The 19,920-nt window shown below is 39.2% G+C and overlaps 1 protein-coding gene across 3 annotated transcripts; it reads left to right on the top strand.

Annotated features, from left to right (window-relative positions):
* The first annotated feature begins 224 nt into the window (after positions 1–224).
* LOC126823581 (ropporin-1-like protein) lies at positions 225–5,796 on the top strand. 3 transcript variants are annotated; one of them, XM_050552499.2, is made up of 6 exons: positions 225–304; positions 1,428–1,576; positions 2,005–2,128; positions 2,737–2,898; positions 3,521–3,696; positions 4,766–5,796. In XM_050552499.2, exons 2-6 carry the CDS (start codon positions 1,440–1,442, stop codon positions 4,830–4,832), a joined length of 666 nt encoding a protein of 221 aa, XP_050408456.1. In that variant the 5' UTR covers positions 225–304; positions 1,428–1,439; the 3' UTR covers positions 4,833–5,796. The 3 variants fall into 3 exon arrangements, with proteins under 3 accessions (XP_050408456.1, XP_050408454.1, XP_050408455.1); XM_050552497.2 differs by lacking the exon at positions 225–304 and adding an exon at positions 466–618; XM_050552498.2 differs by lacking the exon at positions 225–304 and adding an exon at positions 471–618 and having other exon boundaries at positions 1,363–1,576.
* The last annotated feature ends 14,124 nt before the right edge of the window (positions 5,797–19,920 follow it).

The raw sequence follows: 19,920 nt of genomic DNA, 5'->3' as shown, positions 1-19,920 counted from the left end.
GGAAGTAACTCCTAATTCAAAACTGTCAGCGAGACAAGTCGATATCTTTTTACATAAGCACACTTTTAACTCGTCGACAAGATAGTAATAAAGAAAAAACTAGGATACAAAGCTGTGTAAATCATGTCGAAATACATAATTCCATCAATTCAAAACTCTTCAACAGAGGAATAAAGCGGTATCAAAAGGATGCATTGTGCTTGTTGTGTGCTGTTGATTGTGGAGCATAACGTTTGCAGCGCCATCTAGTGACGGCTATCCTTTGAAGTCAACAAAACAGAAAAAATACGAAATTCGGATTTATGTAAGTTACAAAGGCATAGCGTTACAAATACAACATAGAGTTGGTTTACTGCGACTTCAAAAGTATTATTTATTATGTCTGACATTGGCAAATAAGCTACATCTATTTCATTTATCATTCCTTTTCTTTTCGTCCATCGCGGGAATATACCGGAAGTGGAAAATGAGATACAACGTTGCGCATGTCATTGTTGCTATCAACAAATTTTAAGCAACGGATCGAGTTGTAAATAAATAAATTACTTATAGTTCTAGAATTAGTTTGTCAGGCGAAAGCGATTAATCACTTAACACTCTCCAGCAAATTTAGAAAAGGTATGTTTGAGAAAAAGACTTGTTACGTTGCTTGGATTTCCTAAAGACTGTAGGCTAGTCGTGGAAAGTAGAGGTCAAAACTGAATTCTTGAAGTTGAAGTTTCCAGCTTTTCAAGAGAAATCGAAATGAATTTAATGTCAAAGACATAAGCATGTAGATCTAATGGCATTTAATTCACATCCAAGGGAATATTCCACCCATGTGATGATTGTTTAGAGCCTTCTTGTTGCTATGTGTTATCATAATGTTCATCCTGTTGAAAAAGCGAATCCTATATACAGAGTTAGAGTATAGCTTTCATAAACTACTACTAGTACTACTGGTGTGTCAAGATATTGAACAAAAACCAATTTCATCTGTAGCTATAGTTCCCAAAACGATGGTAATACAGATTATGATAACACTCCTGGTAAAAATTCCTTCAATGATATCCTGTCAGTGTAATTCCTAGTACCTTGTCCTCTTTAGTTAGTTAAAAGCAGGACGTACAGCCGACAGCCAGGTACGCACATAAATCATAAAATGCCATCATCAGATGATCTTTATACTTTACATCGGCAATGAGACTTCACATCAAAAATACTGTAACAAAAACTTGTTCAAATGAAAAAGAAAGTTACCTTTTGTGATTTTGAACTGAATTTAAAAAATATACTAATATTAGTAACATAGGCTTTCTGATCATCTTTTAATTATTTCTAGCCAAGACAAAACTTACTGTTAAATTGTATTTTATATTTCAGCTACAATAATTCTGAAGTGATTCAGTTTCCGGAGTTATTTTTTTTTTTTTAAATTCCCTTTTCAGTAAATATTTAAGATGCCTACCAATCCAGATGAACCTTACTACTGTTCTCAACAAATCAGTATACCTCCAGAATTACCTGATATTTTAAAACAGTTTACAAAAGCTGCTATCAGAACACAACCGAAAGATGTATTGGCATGGTCAGCAGCGTAAGTAGATTTCTCTTGATGTCTTGTACAACACAGTGGACACTTACGGCTGGCCCCCACATTCATTCACTTGGTTTATTCTTTGTTGTTAATTGCTTGCAATTTCTGAGTTGTCTTGTCCGCAGGTTTTCTTATAGGTTTTGTTTGCGTGTAGTGCAGTACTCCTGCATTTACTATTTGATCCAACAAAAAGTGTGAAAGCCAAATGCCGAAAAATAGGGAAATGAAACCTGACGATTGCAATTTTTTTAGCAAAATATGCTTGAATTAAACAAATAAAATAAAACAATCAAATGACATTTATTATTTTAATACACAAAATAAAGTAGCTGAGTAAATAGGGGCCTAATTAATGACTTGAAGAAATAAGTGAATGCTATAAAAAAAATATTGTGTTGAATTGATTATTTGTTTTTCTTCTGTTGTAGTTATTTCCGTGCTATGTCGAAAGGGGAAACCCCACCAGTAAAAGAGAGATTAGAAATGCCAGTAGCCACACAGAAAACAGACACAGGTTTAACACCAGGTTTATTAAGAGTTCTAAATAGACAGGTTGGTATAAATGATTTATATTATCCAAACAATTCATGTTGAATAAAGTCCGTTATCCTTGTTGCGTTTCGACACTCATTTTCGCCGACAAAATAAGTTGGTCAAACTAAATGTAATGGGACCATTTCATGTAACCAGCGGAAACGGTACATGGAAAACGACCCTTATGGATTGGCTCAAAAGATTTTAATGATTTCAGTATCAAACTGCAGGTATAGTGTTTCATTTTAAACCACACAAACAAAATTTTGCTTGTTGAATTCCAAGAAAATCAAGAAGCATTTTTTCACAAAGTTAAATTGTCAATGCAATATGGTAATATTGTGTACATGTATTTTTCTTGCCTAGAAGGTTCTTGCACATGAAAAGTAATAACTAGAGTACTGTCCCTTGAACTCTTGAAACAAAAGTCAGACTTATCAATTTAGTTTTGAAATTAATTGAACTGTGCTGAACTTGAAAATAGCAAATTTTCTCTCAGTAGTGGAATGTCTAAACTCCTCATGTTAGGAGTATTGCAGTATGCAAAGAAAGCTTTGACAAACTTCAACAGTACAACAATAAAATCGTTGATTAATCATATTTTGGTCCCTTATTTTTTATTACAGTTAGGTCCTAAAAAGACTGCACCTATTAGTGTAATAGAGGAGAAATGGTTAGATTTGTCTTTACCTAAAGAACAGTTTGATGATATGGTTAGAATTGGTACATTTGGAGGTGATGTTGAGTGGAATAAATTTTTAGCTATTGCAGCTTCAGCATTAGGAGAGGTAAATATAATGTTATCAGTTAGATTCTGAACTGTCAGTGTGTAATGGCAACTTTCATACTTTTCTGCACTGACTGGGCTAATGAAGATGGGCATGAACAGTGTGCTTGCTATACTATGAGGGAATTTTTTCCTGGATAGCAACGCTACGGCCTATTTCAAATTCCAGCAGTCAAGGGTTCTTTTACATGCATGCCAATGAGTACACAGGACTTCAGTTTTGCATCCCATCCAAACAACTAGTCAGGCCTCTTGTCATGCACCACTTGTAAAATATCAAAAAAATCTTCTTGCATTGATTAATGCAATCGCTCTCTCGATTTATATAAAGTCAAGTGTTTTATTTGAGAAGGTGGCTCAGTGAGTATGTTAAAGGCTCACTAACCAGGAGGTCCCAGATTTGATCCGGGTATTGGCCGAGGAAGTTTCTCCTGATTTTTCAGCCTTTTTTACCCCTTGTCAGTCATTCAGGATTTATATTAGTCAATGTATATTTATATTTTCTATATCTATATGCTTTCTTTCCACATTTTCAGAATTTAATTATCTGTGCATTTGCTCCTTTAAATTCGTCCGCACAATTAGTAATCCTACCTTGAATTACATTCCTGTTTGTATTTCAGAATATAACACAATCTATGAAAACAATATGTGAAATTTTAACAGCAGATCCAGAGGGTGGTCCATCACGTATTCCTTTCCCATTGTTTAAAGAATTATATACATATCTAGCTCAAATAGATGGTGAAATCTCCCAACAACAAATCAATGATGTAGTCAGTCACCTTCAGTATGATGTGTAAGTATATTCCTTCATCTGTTACTGGGGGGGTTGGATGGCCGAATGGTTAGCCCATGAAAGCGGTATTACGAGGTCTGTCATTGAGTCAACTGGTGTGGTTTCGACTCCCCAGTTGTACATGACAAGGAATAACGTTGCCTGTCCGACCTCCTGGGTCTTTCCGTTTCCTCCCACTGCTAAAGACCCCTACGCGTAAGCGAATTATTGAAATAAAAATTGAACCATATATTAGTCCCGAAACGACCTAGTTTGTGTTGTGGACGTTAAACCCCATTTCTCTCTCTCTCTCATCGGTCACTGAAAGTACCACAAGATTGTCTTAAAAAGCTGTGTCCCTTTTAAAAGGGGCATAGCATTGGGCTGTAGACTATAATGTGCTGTATTTGAAAAAAAAAAAATTTGGCACGTAATGGCGACAGTCCGAACCTTTTAGTTTCAGTTCAATATTAACATATGTTAGTCCAAGTATAAACTAGTTGTGTTCAGTGGATATTAAAACCCCCATTTGTTTACACTTTGTAATCTTGTTCTTCTTGGAGGGATGCAAGATACGCCCACATTTTGCTAGATATGGACAGAGAATTAGCTAAAAAAAAATGTTTTTTTCGTACAATCAGGGGCCATAATCCAGGAAGTTCGGGTCCGATACGCTTAAATATCGAAAGAAATCCAGATCTTTGGGATATAAACATATATTTTAAGTTTCATCAAAATCAGACAAAAATTGTGACCTCTAGTGTCCACAAGCTAAAAACATGATCTTTCGTACAATCAGGGGGCATAATGCATGAAGTTACAGTCGGAATCGGATACATGCTAATAACGACAGGAACCGAGATCTTTGGGAGATAAACCTATATTTCAAGTTTCGTCAAAATGAGATAAAATTGTGACCTGTAGTGTCCACAAACAAATTGTGGACGTCCGGAAGGACAGCAGCGATAACAACATGCTCACACTTGTTATTTTTAACTTCTTCTGGTGAGGATGTATTGCCTTCCTCTTTTATTTTCTCAGGGACATTAAAACCCATTTCATTTATATTGTTGTTAATTTTCCTTTTCAGAGATAAACAAGAAGGCTACGTTCAACCAAGAAATTTTTGTGGTTCTGATTGCCCCAAACTCTCCTGAAATTAATCAGGAACTATTTCGAATGTTATATTTTTAAAAGTCATTCCATAATTATGTTGTTGATATTCTTATAATGTTTTTGTTACAATAATTACAAACATTCTAATAATCTGTTCAGCAAATTTGTATGTTTGTATTTAGTCCGTCCACATGAATTCAAATATTTAATTTATTTATTTCATGAATTTTAAAACATGTATCAGAATTATTGTATGTGTTTTCAAAGATAAATCGATTTATGGAAACAAAAATTTAATAACAAGTTCTATTTTGCTCTGAATGACTTGACTCTTATAACCGTTGACAAAAAACTGTGTAAATAGAACTTAATATTGAGATATTATATGTTGTTGGGGCTGCATAAAATTTTAAAAATAAATATGATCAGTCATCAGTATCTTCTTTCTAGCACAGAATCAACTGATGTCTGACAGAGTCATAAATCATGAACATTTTGGTTAGCTCTCCTTGTGTTCCAACACACCTTTATTGACATACAAAGTTATTTTTACACGCCCACGTTCGATGTGGATGTATATTATTGTAACCTTCATCCAGCATTAGGTCAGAGTTATTGACTGATCTGTTTTTTTAAAATTCTCACGCTTTTTTGCATTGGATTGCAAATGCCGGAGTTGTTTGACATCAGGGTTAAGGAAATACCCTAGCGAAATTGAGATTGCAAATCCCAGAGTTTTTTGAAGTCAGAGTATTCTCCCTCCTATTTTCCAATTGATGAATACAGGTTCTGCAACAAATTTTTTTATTACACTTAATGGGATTATTCATTGAGGTATGGGGAGGAACACTTTTGATTTTCAATATTATTATTATTGGATTGTAAATTTCAGACATTTGGAACCATGATTTTTTGACAACTTTGCTGCATTTTATGTTTTAATGACTCCCTCAAACATATTTTATTATTTGTTCATAAATTAATAAAATATAATTAACACTTGTATTTTTATTTAATTTCCTGCTTAAAGATACATTAGTTAAGAGTTTTATAAAGAGTTGGTCATTCTTGCTATAATAATTGGAAGTTTGGGCTAGAAATAGACATCAATTGTTTCTGCACCGTCTATGAGAATTGGCGATCATTTGATTGACAGACGATAATTCCACCCACATATTCTCGATTATCAAGTAACATGCTCAGTGGCTATGGAGGCTCGCTTGGCAGGCCTTTCATCACCAGTGACAGCGACTAACGGTAAGCGTTAGCTTGGTCGCCATTTATTGATTTAATTTTAAATGGACGACTGTTTAAATCCAAACTGTATCCAAGGGGTCTTTAGCAGTGGGAGTAAACCGGAGGACCCGGAGAAAACCCACGAGGTTGGACAGGTGTCCCTACTCCTTGTCACGTACAACCGGGGAATGACATGACGAGTAACTGTTCAATACATGTAGTTAGCTTCTGCACAAGACATTAGAAAACGACATCAGTGGAACGAATAATCCACGAACATTTATTTGCACATGAACATAATCGGAGAGATCCACATGCTTGGTCATATTGTTACTTTCCAGATCTAGCTCCACCTGACTTCTTCATCTTCCCACAACTAGAATCTGGCCGCAGATTCGGGACAGATGACAGGTAATCACTATTGTGGACGAGTTTATAGGATTACGTGACAAACAGTAGTTTTCTGACGGGCTAAATTTGCTGGGGCTGGTAAACGGCGGAACAAGTGCATTGATGACAAAGGAGATTATGCGAGATAATAAACTATTTTCATACAGATCGCATATTGGAGAAGTCGGAAACTTCTGGGACACTGGTTTAATTTATTTTTTGCAAGAATTCGCTTGTGTGTTGAGGGCTTTAGTCGTGGGAGGAAACAGGAGAAACCCCACGTAGTTGGACAGGCTACCCTGCTCCTTTGCACGTACAAGCTGAAATTCATAATGGGTCATAGCAGGCAAATACCTCTGTAATATTTATACGCCCGATATATGCATTGACCCGAAAATACTTATGTACGGCCAATAATAGCCTAAATATTTATAAATTCATTTCCAGTGTATCTACACATCGTATCCAATATTTAAATGATTTCATAAAATAATGACAAAATTATAGATAATTGAAATGTTGAAAACACAAAGAAATGTAATACCGACACTGGGGAACTATATAGCTTACACAGACTAAACCATTTATAACCCTCTCAGTCTGTTCATATTTCTATAGCTACCAGACAATTTACGGCAAACCGTTTCAATTATACAAAATCAACTAATGAAGAATGGCAGAATTTCGAACAAATCCCATTCTTAATATAACTGATATGTCTGGAAGGGCTGGGGAGACATAATGTAACTGAAGTATGATTTTTGGCGTGACTGTAAAATGTAAGACAGTTGCCGACCAGTGGCGGCGCCGGTGGTTGGAGGGGCAAAGCCCAAGGTTTATGGGGAAGGGCACGAGCTTCAACTAGGATAGTGTGGGGGGGGGGGTCGCTCATAAAGTTTTGAAAAACTGGCTGCCGGAAATGCAGTCTGGCAGTATTTCAGGCATTGATCGTTGCGAACCTCGACGAAGCCCACTCATGAGCATCAAAGTAGCGAGACCTCCACAAGAAAAGTTTAAAAAATAGACTGCTAGAAACGCTGTCTAACAGTATTCAGGCACCGATTCTCGAGATAAATAGAGCTGTTCAGATACCGTCTGTCGCCTGATCACTAGTTTATCCGACCCCAGTGAGGAAAGTGTCAAACGAACGGACTCGCAAACCTCAAATTTGAAAATTTGAAAAATAGACTGCCGGAAATGCAGCCTGGCAGTATTTCAGATGGTCATCGAGATAAATAGAGCTGAAAAAATTCTGTTAGTCGCCAAATCACTAGCTTATCCGAACAGAGAGGGGGGTCAAAGCAACGGAGTGAGTGTATTAAAGTGAATGAATATTCTCGCCGCGTTGAACCTATACCCAAAAACTTTGAGGATCATAAAAAGCTCTTCTCAAGTGGTTCACGTATTATTAATGTTTATAGTAGATTTACAGCTGGATGGGCTTGGTAAGAAATCACTCAGACTCTACAACATGCCTGTCTATGACTAAGTGGGAATGTGGGACTTAATCACCCTAGAAGGTTTGCATTACCAAACATATCACAAATACTTTTTTTTATTTTTTAGATTATTGGGGGGGGGGGGGCAAACAGAGGACAGACCAGAATTATGGTGGGGGGGGGGCATAACGTCACGGTGAACTCAGCGGGCATATGAGGTATAATTCTATAACGTGTGTGTCATCATTCGTTTGATTTATACCCTTTTCTGGGGGGTTGGGGGCTAAATCTATTTGTTAAGGCCAGCTCAGTTTTCGCCAAGGTCGCTGTAAATAAGGTTAGGGCACGTGATTGTTGGCGAGATTGTAGGTTAAGGTGAGGGTAAGCGTTAGGTCTAGGTCCAGGTTTAAGTTTAAGAATTTAATGGAGAGGTTGAGTCTCCACATAAGCACTGACCTAGGATGATGAAAATTCAGTTCCTGATATTTCCTAGTTTTATATAAAAAAAATGCTTACAATACATTGAATTTTATATACAAAGTTGTTTTTGCTGTTTTGGAATTGGGATTAGCTCTAGCCCTGTTTACATCTCGTAACCTTTGACCAAACTTGTACATGTAGTTCCGGGGGTTGGGTGGCCAAATGGTTAATGCGTGCGCGTTTGATCATAAGGTCTGTCATTGAGTCAAGTGGCGTGATTTCGAATTTCCGCTTGTACGTTACAAGGAATAGGGTCGCCTGTCAAACCTCGTGGGTTTTCTCCGGGTCCTCCGGTTTCTTCCCTCTGCTAAAGACCCCTGCGCCCAAGCACAATTTACTAGATTAAATTTGCAATACAACGAACGAGTGTTTCGCAATGAAATCTGTGGTAAATAAATAAAAACATGAAACACCTTTTCTCCGCGGTGGTAAATCAAACACGAAAACCAACTCCGGGTCTTCCTAATCATCCGCGGAGGAATGTTTTGCACCGTGGATGATTAGATGATTAGGAAGACCGTGGTTGTTTTTCGTATTTATATAAATGTCCCTTCGTCTCATCTTATTGCGCCAGGGGCGTGGTGACGGTGGATTTTGTGTAAGAAACACGATCCCGCGAGAGCACAAAACCAAATAGTTATATCTTTAGTGGTGTTTGCGGTGGTTGGGGGAGAAGGTGGTTGGGGATCATGCTCGAATCATATTGTACCACATCTGGCACTGGTCGAGCAATGATTATGATGTATATTCCAGTAGCCTTGAAACATAGAACCCACGTAATGTTTTTGCAAACACTCAAGAAGCGCGTCATTTGTTTGAATGATTTAAAAATACTTCTGTTAAATTAAACAGTTACGCTAAGGGTCGGATTAAGGAGTTCGAGTCTGGCATAGAAGCGTCACCTGGGACCTGTATCTTCCAGCTTTATCTAAACATGATTTGACCGCATAACCAATTTTAACTTTACGTACAGACAACAAAATTATTATGTAAAAGGATATACCAACACGAGGTCGAACCGGCTTAGTGGATTAAACATCAACGTCAAAATTTGAGACAAGCGTAACTACTGGCATTAGTAGTTAGTCCAACCAGGGCCCCGTTCAGTTTGAATCCAGTTCAACATGATATTAGGTATTCCAGGGCGCGAGAGAGGGAGGGGGCAGCCTGGACACTTGTCCATGGACCCTGGCTCCCTTCTGTTTGAATCCAGTTCAACATGATTTTGGGTATTGAACATGCATGATTTGGGGAGTTGCTTGTCCGAGGTCCCAGAGTGCCCCATCGCGGGCTCTGATTTAGACTCCAACAGCAGGTCGACAAACCTATAAAATATAGTCCACCGAATGTTTTCTGATGGATTATATATTTTCAGTATGTGTAGATTTAAGTACAACCACCCCGAGGACATTCTTCCCCCCGTATTCTTATAAGACCACAAACTATACACGGCCAAACACAATCAATTATCGGACCATCGTGAGTTGAAAGCAAATCTTTTTGAAAGCTGGTGCTCACATATTTGTCTTGCCCAACCTTACATATTTGTCTTACTTATCCTCGCTTGAATCATGGGAATACTCGCAATCGGTAGAACAGTCTGATTCTTCCCTTTTCACTCATATCATTCAACAGGGATGAATTATTTGTCCGAGACAGTCATTAGGTCAAGCATACGCACGGGTAAAGCTGGGATTTCGTGTCACGCTGACAAACATTTTCCATTTCTTATTCTCCTCTGTTTTCTAGTAGAGAGGGAGGTACGGACGGGTGTCATAGTGGATCATAATGTATGCTTGACTTGACAATTCGCTCTCCGTAGCTTCTGTTGGTATGGTCCTGTATTTAGTGGTAAACAGCAAGACCTCTAAGTTTTATATAGAACTCCATTTAGAAGCTCAGAAAACTGCCAATATACCACTCTTCTGGTCATTGTACACACACCTCGCTGTATATTGCATCTTTGCATTCACGTGTCCGTGGTCAAATGGTACTATTCATACATTTTGACTTCACTGTTGAGCTCTAGATGGCTTTTTTTAGGGCAACCAAAATGACCATTGAAACACTCATCATCTCCAGAATGAACGTGTAGCTGCACTGTTACATCAGATGTAAGCTCCAGGTAACTTTTAGAAACATTTGCTTTCAACTCACTATGGTACGATGGTGGATTGTGTTTGGCTGCGAAGCTTCGAGTAGAGTGTCTTCGAGGTAGTTGTTCTTATTAACCCTCATTCTGTCGTGCTCTTGGTCATTACTACATTACTATTTTCTTTCATGGTCTCCTAAACTTAGCTATTTTGTCGTATTTGGGAACCAGGTCGGATTTTCGTTCCGTTATGGCACATTTCTCCATTCAGATATGAATTCGGCGAACCCGAAAACCTAAAACCTATCACTTTACTAACACCGCAAATTCCTGCCAAATACGGCCGCCATTTTGAATATGAGCTCAACCTGGAATACCTTTTGGAAAATATTTTTATGTTTATATCTGAAGTAATTGACCCCGAAAACCTATATTTAAATCTATTACACACCTTTTAAGGGGACATAATGAGTTTCCCGCCAAAATGAGCCCACATTTCTAATTAATCTCTCCCCCCCGCCCTTAGAGGAATTAGGCGTCACATTTGGGAGGATTACCCAAGCTCACTGGATTCACCGGGTCGAATTCTTATAGAATATGTCAGGAATTTTACCCCACTAAATAACCAGAAAATGCCTCATGGCGGCTATCTTGAATATTCAAATTTCCCCAAGGATACCAGGGTGACATCATCCGGATTCTGACTCGACACATATTGAAGATGTTTAATCCATCAAAATATATTAGGTAGACTATATGTCCATGTCAAGGCTTTAAATGGGGTTTGGCTCCTGGACTAAAGGCGAATGTGAAATACTGAAAGCGTACTTCTCATTTTTTTTTTATAAATATAAGAAGATAAGATATTTATTGAATTAAGACGTCCATCCAGGACAGCATGCATACTTGTATATTCAAACATAACTACATACATCTACTATTCGTTCCCTGCATTGGCCGAGAAAGTTCATCCAGATTTTCCGGCGTGGTTCCCCCTTGACAGTGATGCAGTACGGTGGGCCTGACAAGGACAGCTGTCTAGTCGTTCGGATGAGACGAAAAACCGAGGTCCCGTGTACACGTTGGCGTGCACGTAAAAGATCCCTTGACAGTTGGAATTCGATATAAGAGTAGGCCGTAGTGCAGCTGTCTGGGCAAAATTTCCCTCATAGCACACTGTATGGCGTATGCCCGTCTTCATTAGCCTAGTTCGGAGCAGAACAGTAGGACGTTAAACCCCATTTCATTTCACTTCATTTCAGAAAACACTTTGACAATAGATATTAGATCCAGTTACCTCCTCCCCCCTTCCACATTAATATGGCAATGTCATTAAGCCATTCTGCTAATTTAAAATGTCAAAAATCTTTTTGCCCCGTTCATTAAGTTTATTAGAAACTTTTTGATTCCTTAACAAGTATTTGTGTCTAAGGCTCATTCTACAAGTGGTATTTGTAGACTCGTATTGATTCTGTCTAAAATATCAAAGTTGAAATTGATCCACAAAAACTCTCACTCGAAAGGTTACAAAGAGTAGCAATGAAAGCTTTAGACATGTTATATACACATTTTATAACGTGCAATCAGTTTTTAGCCTGGAATGTGTCAGAACCGTTGAATACCATTGACTACTTCTCTTTTAGTGACATTTATAGAATGTTTACCACATTGTAAGGCACACAATAAAATGAAATTGAAATTCATGGCCGGATTAAGATTACGTGGACCCCTAGGCTACAGATACTGTGAGGTCCCCAGCAGGACAGTATAGAGAATTCGTTACTCTCTCAAACACAGGTCGTCCCCATACTAAACTTAGGCTGTGTGTCTACGCTTGAGAACAGACACTAAGCCAGTTAACCGACATTTTAATTCCAAAATCGACGATTTTAGTGGAAAACTCTTAAGTATACTTCGATAATTTTGAGAAATATTTATTCCGCTTCAATTTAATATCATTGAAAAGGTCCATTTAGTCTTTGTGTGTATGACAGATATGAAACGGAGTACAGCCACATTACAAAATAGTATACTAATTTTTGGATATGGCGGCCATTTAGGACAGAGATCTATTCTCGAAGTGAAAATGAAATGAAATGGAGTTTAACGTCCTACTGTTCTGCTCCTATACTGGGCTAATGAAGACGGGCATACGCCATACAGTGTGCTATGAGGGAAATTTTGCCCGGGCAGCGGCACTATCGCCTACTCTTATATCGAATTCCAACTGCCAAGGGATCTTTTACGTGCATTCCAATGTTTACACGGGATTTCGGTTTTTCGTGTCATCCGAAGGACTAGACAGCTGTCCTTGTCAGTCCCTCCGTCCTGCATCACTTACAAGGGGAAACCACGTCGGCAAATCTGGATGAACTTTCTCGGCCAATGCAGGGATCGAACACCCGACCTCCAGGCTAGCGAGCCAGCGCCTTACCCACCTAGCCTGCCACCGTGGAGCCCTATTCCCGAAGTAGATAGATGTCTGTGTGGAGAATGAGGTCGTCCCTGGTAAATAAATGGTACAATGTATGATTCGCCTTTATACTCTGATTCATCATTCACATGTGAAACAACATTTCACTAAATCTGGTGGAGACCCATGTCTGCAGCCCCCATGTGTTAATCCGGCCATATGAAATATGTCGTTGGTCAAATGGTACTATTCATACATTTTGACTTCACTGTTGAGCTCTAGATGGCTTTTTTTAGGGCAACCAAAATGACCATTGAAACACTCATCATCTCCAGAATGAACGTGTAGCTGCACTGTTACATCAGATGTAAGCTCCAGGTAACTTTTAGAAACATTTGCTTTCAACTCACTATGGTACGATGGTGGATTGTGTTTGGCTGCGAAGCTTCGAGTAGAGTGTCTTCGAGGTAGTTGTTCTTATTAACCCTCATTCTGTCGTGCTCTTGGTCATTACTACATTACTATTTTCTTTCATGGTCTCCTAAACTTAGCTATTTTGTCGTATTTGGGAACCAGGTCGGATTTTCGTTCCGTTATGGCACATTTCTCCATTCAGATATGAATTCGGCGAACCCGAAAACCTAAAACCTATCACTTTACTAACACCGCAAATTCCTGCCAAATACGGCCGCCATTTTGAATATGAGCTCAACCTGGAATACCTTTTGGAAAATATTTTTATGTTTATATCTGAAGTAATTGACCCCGAAAACCTATATTTAAATCTATTACACACCTTTTAAGGGGACATAATGAGTTTCCCGCCAAAATGAGCCCACATTTCTAATTAATCTCTCCCCCCCGCCCTTAGAGGAATTAGGCGTCACATTTGGGAGGATTACCCAAGCTCACTGGATTCACCGGGTCGAATTCTTATAGAATATGTCAGGAATTTTACCCCACTAAATAACCAGAAAATGCCTCATGGCGGCTATCTTGAATATTCAAATTTCCCCAAGGATACCAGGGTGACATCATCCGGATTCTGACTCGACACATATTGAAGATGTTTAATCCATCAAAATATATTAGGTAGACTATATGTCCATGTCAAGGCTTTAAATGGGGTTTGGCTCCTGGACTAAAGGCGAATGTGAAATACTGAAAGCGTACTTCTCATTTTTTTTTTATAAATATAAGAAGATAAGATATTTATTGAATTAAGACGTCCATCCAGGACAGCATGCATACTTGTATATTCAAACATAACTACATACATCTACTATTCGTTCCCTGCATTGGCCGAGAAAGTTCATCCAGATTTTCCGGCGTGGTTCCCCCTTGACAGTGATGCAGTACGGTGGGCCTGACAAGGACAGCTGTCTAGTCGTTCGGATGAGACGAAAAACCGAGGTCCCGTGTACACGTTGGCGTGCACGTAAAAGATCCCTTGACAGTTGGAATTCGATATAAGAGTAGGCCGTAGTGCAGCTGTCTGGGCAAAATTTCCCTCATAGCACACTGTATGGCGTATGCCCGTCTTCATTAGCCTAGTTCGGAGCAGAACAGTAGGACGTTAAACCCCATTTCATTTCACTTCATTTCAGAAAACACTTTGACAATAGATATTAGATCCAGTTACCTCCTCCCCCCTTCCACATTAATATGGCAATGTCATTAAGCCATTCTGCTAATTTAAAATGTCAAAAATCTTTTTGCCCCGTTCATTAAGTTTATTAGAAACTTTTTGATTCCTTAACAAGTATTTGTGTCTAAGGCTCATTCTACAAGTGGTATTTGTAGACTCGTATTGATTCTGTCTAAAATATCAAAGTTGAAATTGGTGGAGACCCATGTCTGCAGCCCCCATGTGTTAATCCGGCCATATGAAATATGTCGTTAGAGTATACATTTGAAGTAAGAGAATGAAATGAAAGGGATTGGGGTTTAACGTCCTACTGTTCTGCACCGACTGGCTGGTGAGGACAGGCATACGCCGCAGAGTGTGCTATGAGGGTGATTTTGGCCGGACAGCGGCGCTACGGCCTACTTTTAAATCGAATTCTGTCAAGGGTTCTTTTACGTGCACGCCAGTGTGTACACGGGACCTCGGTTTTCGTCTCACCCGAACGACTATACGTTGTCCCTTTTCCAGACCCTTCGTCCTTCATGATAAGGGGCAACACGCCGGAAAATCTCGATGAATTTCCTGTCAACACCAGGATCGAACACGGGACCTCCATGTTAGCATGTCAGTCAACATCTTACTCACTGAGTCACTGCGGCTCCCGTATTTCTTAACATGTGCTATTAGGGAAATGTCGCCGGACAAATTCCAACTGCCAAGGGGTCTTTTACGTGCAGAGAAATGTGTACACGTGACCTCGGTTTTTCGTCCCATCCGAACGACTATACGTTGTCCCTTGCCAGACCCTCGGTCCTATATCGCTGGCAAGGAGGAACCGAGATCGGAAAATCCCGATGAACGCTGGGATCGATCACGTGACATCAAGGTTAGCGAACCAACGTCTTACTCACTGAGCCACTGCGGCTCCCTTATTTCTTAACACTTCTACCTTGACGTTTAAATAAGTTATGTGGTGGCATCTATGACAATATCTACCACAGCTTTTTTAAAGGAATGCATGTTGCGCATAATAAAATAAACAAAGTTAGCCTTGCACTTTGGTATAAGAGCTAACTGAATTAAGCGCACTATTTCAACACTAATTACTTGGCAGTAAAATTGTTGTTTTGCTAGAAACAACACGGTACTTACATGGGAAATGAAACGCTAGAAATCAAATGAGATGGGGTTTTACATTCTACTCTCTGCTCCGACTGGGCTAACGACATTGGAATGAGACCATGCACTTGGGATACTGTGGGTGGGCTAACGGGAAATGCTATAGAGAATATCTTTAAATTATACCCGCATCTCCCTACGATTACTGGAATCATAACCTTATTAATAGGGACAGCTAATACATTCCCCAAAATGGTCTGACTAATGGGAATATGAAGAAATGGGATTTTCGAAGAAGAACTCCAATTTGGTTTCAATTTAATCAGAACAATTGGAGCGCAACACTCTACACCACTAAGCCCCCCCCCCCCCACACACACACACACACACTCACCCCCACTCCCTCAAACTTTGATCATGAAAGACGCAATTTAGCACCTTGCATCCAGCACGTGTCCAGACGTTGTTTCCACCTTAGACCCGCCTCCCTGGACACGCCTTTGACACCTGAACCAAATGTTAAACTGCGTAGCGTGACAATAAGGATTCAGCATCCCGCATTTGAACTAAAAATCTGTTACTGCATGGCGTGACAATTAATTTTCTTTCATCCCGTCTGAGAAGCGGGATAGAAGTTGTATGGAATTCCTAAATACCTGAAACTGTTATCGATTTTAAATATTCAGTCTATTTGGAAGAATTATTCCACTGATTTGCCTGTATTAGTTATCTGTCTTTAATACAAAATACTTGATCATCATTATCTTAATAAGATATTTTTGTTCAAATTGAGTACGGCTATTATTCCTTTCGGTAGAGCGGAAAAAAATATCCAATTCATCAAAGCTACATTAGTCCTTAGAGAGATATAGCTATAATTGCGCCAAACACTAGCACAAAGGTGATATTTTTTCTAATTTTAAAATAGTTAATCACGTTGCGTAATAAGTGTCGTGATTGTGCTGATTGCAGTGTGCCAATAATTACATTTCACCACGCTCTTATTCTTCCGCAAATACGCTAATACTGATGACGCCATAGTTTTATGTACACAATTCTCGCTTCTGTATGCGGGTGTTGACCAAAGTAGTCGGACTATCGACCACCGTATCATTGATTTTGAAAGTCGAAGCTTTGAAAACAATTCTCACAGTCTTGGCCAACTGCCGTTTCTAAGTGCTAACGGCTAATACCAATTGATGTCCCAACTAAAGAATCACGCACTTGTCAGCTTTTCAAATTAACAAATCTTTATTTTAAGATGTGCAAACTTATTGATATAATTCAATAGTGTTTAGATTTGGGTTATTACTTGCCCAATTTCAACTCGTACTACTTTGATGGTTCTTTATTGGAAATCGATGCCGAACTTGGAAACATGTGGAAAGGTGGAATACTCTTACTAAGTAGCGCTTTGGTCAAACATAAAGCGGCAAAAATACCCTGAGGGAAACCGATATAAACCGCCTCATTGACTTGGTACAAGAAAAGACTGAATAGATCGAGGCTTGATTCCATAGCTGGAACATTAAGTGTATAAGTCCAGACTAGTTTTGCTTGAGATCACATTGTGGAATATTTTATTCTACACCAAAATTCTGTCTATGTTAATCAAGACTACTCGTCTTGAAGTAGAACAGGCGGTAAAAGGAGATTCACGGTGGGCCAATAACATATCTACAGCGTTGATGATCGAGACTATTGTCCAAGACATCTGCAGGGGGTAGAGGAAATTACTTAGACCCGCCCCTATCCGATCAACTTAGAATGACCTGAATATTTACGGATATCTAGTATGGCATAAAGTTATGTAAGTACGGAATTCTTTATTTTCTTATATCCGATTATTTCTTGTGTTGGTGATCGATCGTGTTTCACACTTGCCTGGTTCTGTAGTGTTAATACCATAGAGAGGGTGTTATCCTAGACAGTATTCTTACTGAGTTTATTAATATCAGTCTTATTCCATTAATATAGTGGATTATTATCAATCTACGACTTATATTGAATAATATCGAGAGGGTTATTTTAAATCAGATGAGCTCACAATGTACACCACCTCTTATCCATCTAAATTAGACCTGATCTAGATAAAATCCCCAATCTGCAACATTCATTTGTATCAATTATGGTATTTGATATGATCTCAGAAGCATTACCTGTCGCCTCAGTTGACAAAACGTACTGATGGGTGTTGTGTACGAGAGGGTATGCTTGGTCTTTCTGGAAAAGTGAACCACTACCCCCACTTTCACGTACCTGTTGCCTCAGATGAAAAAATGTACTGATGGGTGTCGTGTACGAGAGGGTATGCTTGGTCTTTCTGGAAACGAGAACCACTACCCCCATTTTCACGTACCGTGGCCCTGGTTATTTGAAGACGGTGGTCAATAAACAGCTTTGGTTATAATATCTAGATTAACTTCTTACTTATAGAATAATAAATGGTGTGAGTAGGTCTGGCTTATTATCTTTTTCTATTTTTCTCTTTGGGTGGTAGGAGTACGTGGTAAGAAGTATTAAAGGAACAACCTACACGTGTCTGTATGTTTTCAAAAAGGAAGCACTCGAAATATTAAAATAAAAACTTTACCAATGGTTATATAAACCGGGAAATGTTATGTGGGCATTTCCATTTACGCCCGTATCGTTAGGGGATCTAGGTCATATGGGTTGTTACACGGTTAGATATAAATATTAAGGCCACCTGCAGATTTCGTCAAGGTCACGGGATGTAAAAAGGACTAGTGGTAACCCTAACGCTAACCGTACCCAAAGACCTAGCCTTAACCCACAATCCCCGGCAAAAATCATGTCCCCTAACCTTGTTTACATCTCGTGACCATGACGAAATCTGCAGATGACCTTAATATTTAGATCTGAATCTCAGAGAGACAGCATGGATACTTGCGCTCCCTATAGACTTTGTAATTACGGTAAAGTGTTTATTATTTATTTCGTAATGAAATGAAATAGGGTTTAACGTCCTACTCTGACTGGGCTAATGAAGACAACCATACGCGATAGAGTGTGCCATGAGGGAAATGTTTCCAGGATAGCGGCGCTACGTCCTACTCATATCAAATTCCAACTGCCCAGAGATCTTTTACGTGCACTTCAATGTGTACACGGGACTATACGTTGTTCCTTGCCAGGCCCTCGGTCCTGCACCACTGACAAGGAGGAACCACGCCGGAAAATCCCAATGAACTTTCTCGGCCAACGCAGGACTGGAACAGAGGACCTCCAGGTCAGCGAACCAACGTCTTACTCACTGAGCCACCGTGACTCCATTATTTCTTAACACTTCTACCTTGACTTTTGATCGATCAAGATGTAAATACAGAATTTTCAATGTTGAAATTTGTGTGCAGAAATCCGCCCCGAGTCGGATTTATAGGGCCTGAGAAACGGAGGAAAATTTTTTTTAGGGTTGACGTTTTTGGCTCCATAAAATAGAGTCGGTCCATTAACTGTAAACATGGTATTTTGTAGGTTTTTGGGGCCTAAAACAAATATAAAAGGAAATGGACCACATATATCTTGGATCCACCAATTTATTTTAGAAATCGATGACATACTGAATTATTTCTAGGATATAAAAAAATCTTCTGCTTCGTTTACACTCATGTCCTCCTAAGGCACACCGAGTCTGGTCAATCGAATATATCAAATCATTTATAACTAAGTGGCAGATCAAGATAGGAAATATAAATGAGAAATGTCAGTGATATACAAAGGACGTTATGGTATACGTCTGAATATATAAAATTGGGAAGCCAAGTGGTTTTGATCGAAGGCTTGTACGTGGCAAGGAATAGGATGCGTGTTGAACCACGTGGGTTTCCCCTCTCCCTCAACATATAGGGTGTGAATTTGTGATAGACATTTGTATAAAGGATGTTATGATGTACGTCTTGATACATAAAATTGGGAGGCTTCGATCGTAGGTTTGGATTTGACAAGGAGTAGGACCGCGTGTCAAACCACGTGGGTTTTCTTCGCACCCCACCCCCTCCCTGCCTCCCTAAATAGCTACACACTGCTGGCTATACATTTATAAAACGAATGTGATAGTTTACGTCTTGATATATAAAATTGGGAGGCCTGTACGTGACAAGGAGTAGAGCCACGTGTCAAACCACGTGGGTTTTCTTAGCACCCCACCCCCTTTCCCAAAATAAACACTCTGCTAAAGACCCCTGTAATACACAGGTGAGTTGTTGAAAGATTATCATTAGCTCCCAGGCACTTGAAATGATGCATCATACAATAATAAAACAGTTTGATCTGACAACATAAAGGAGGCTTTCATTTACCAACCCTTCTGTTT

This window comes from Patella vulgata, chromosome 6, assembly GCF_932274485.2.
Source record: "Patella vulgata chromosome 6, xgPatVulg1.2, whole genome shotgun sequence".
NCBI classification, from domain to species: Eukaryota; Metazoa; Mollusca; class Gastropoda; family Patellidae; genus Patella; species Patella vulgata.
This window is presented reverse-complemented; position numbering and strand designations above follow the sequence as displayed.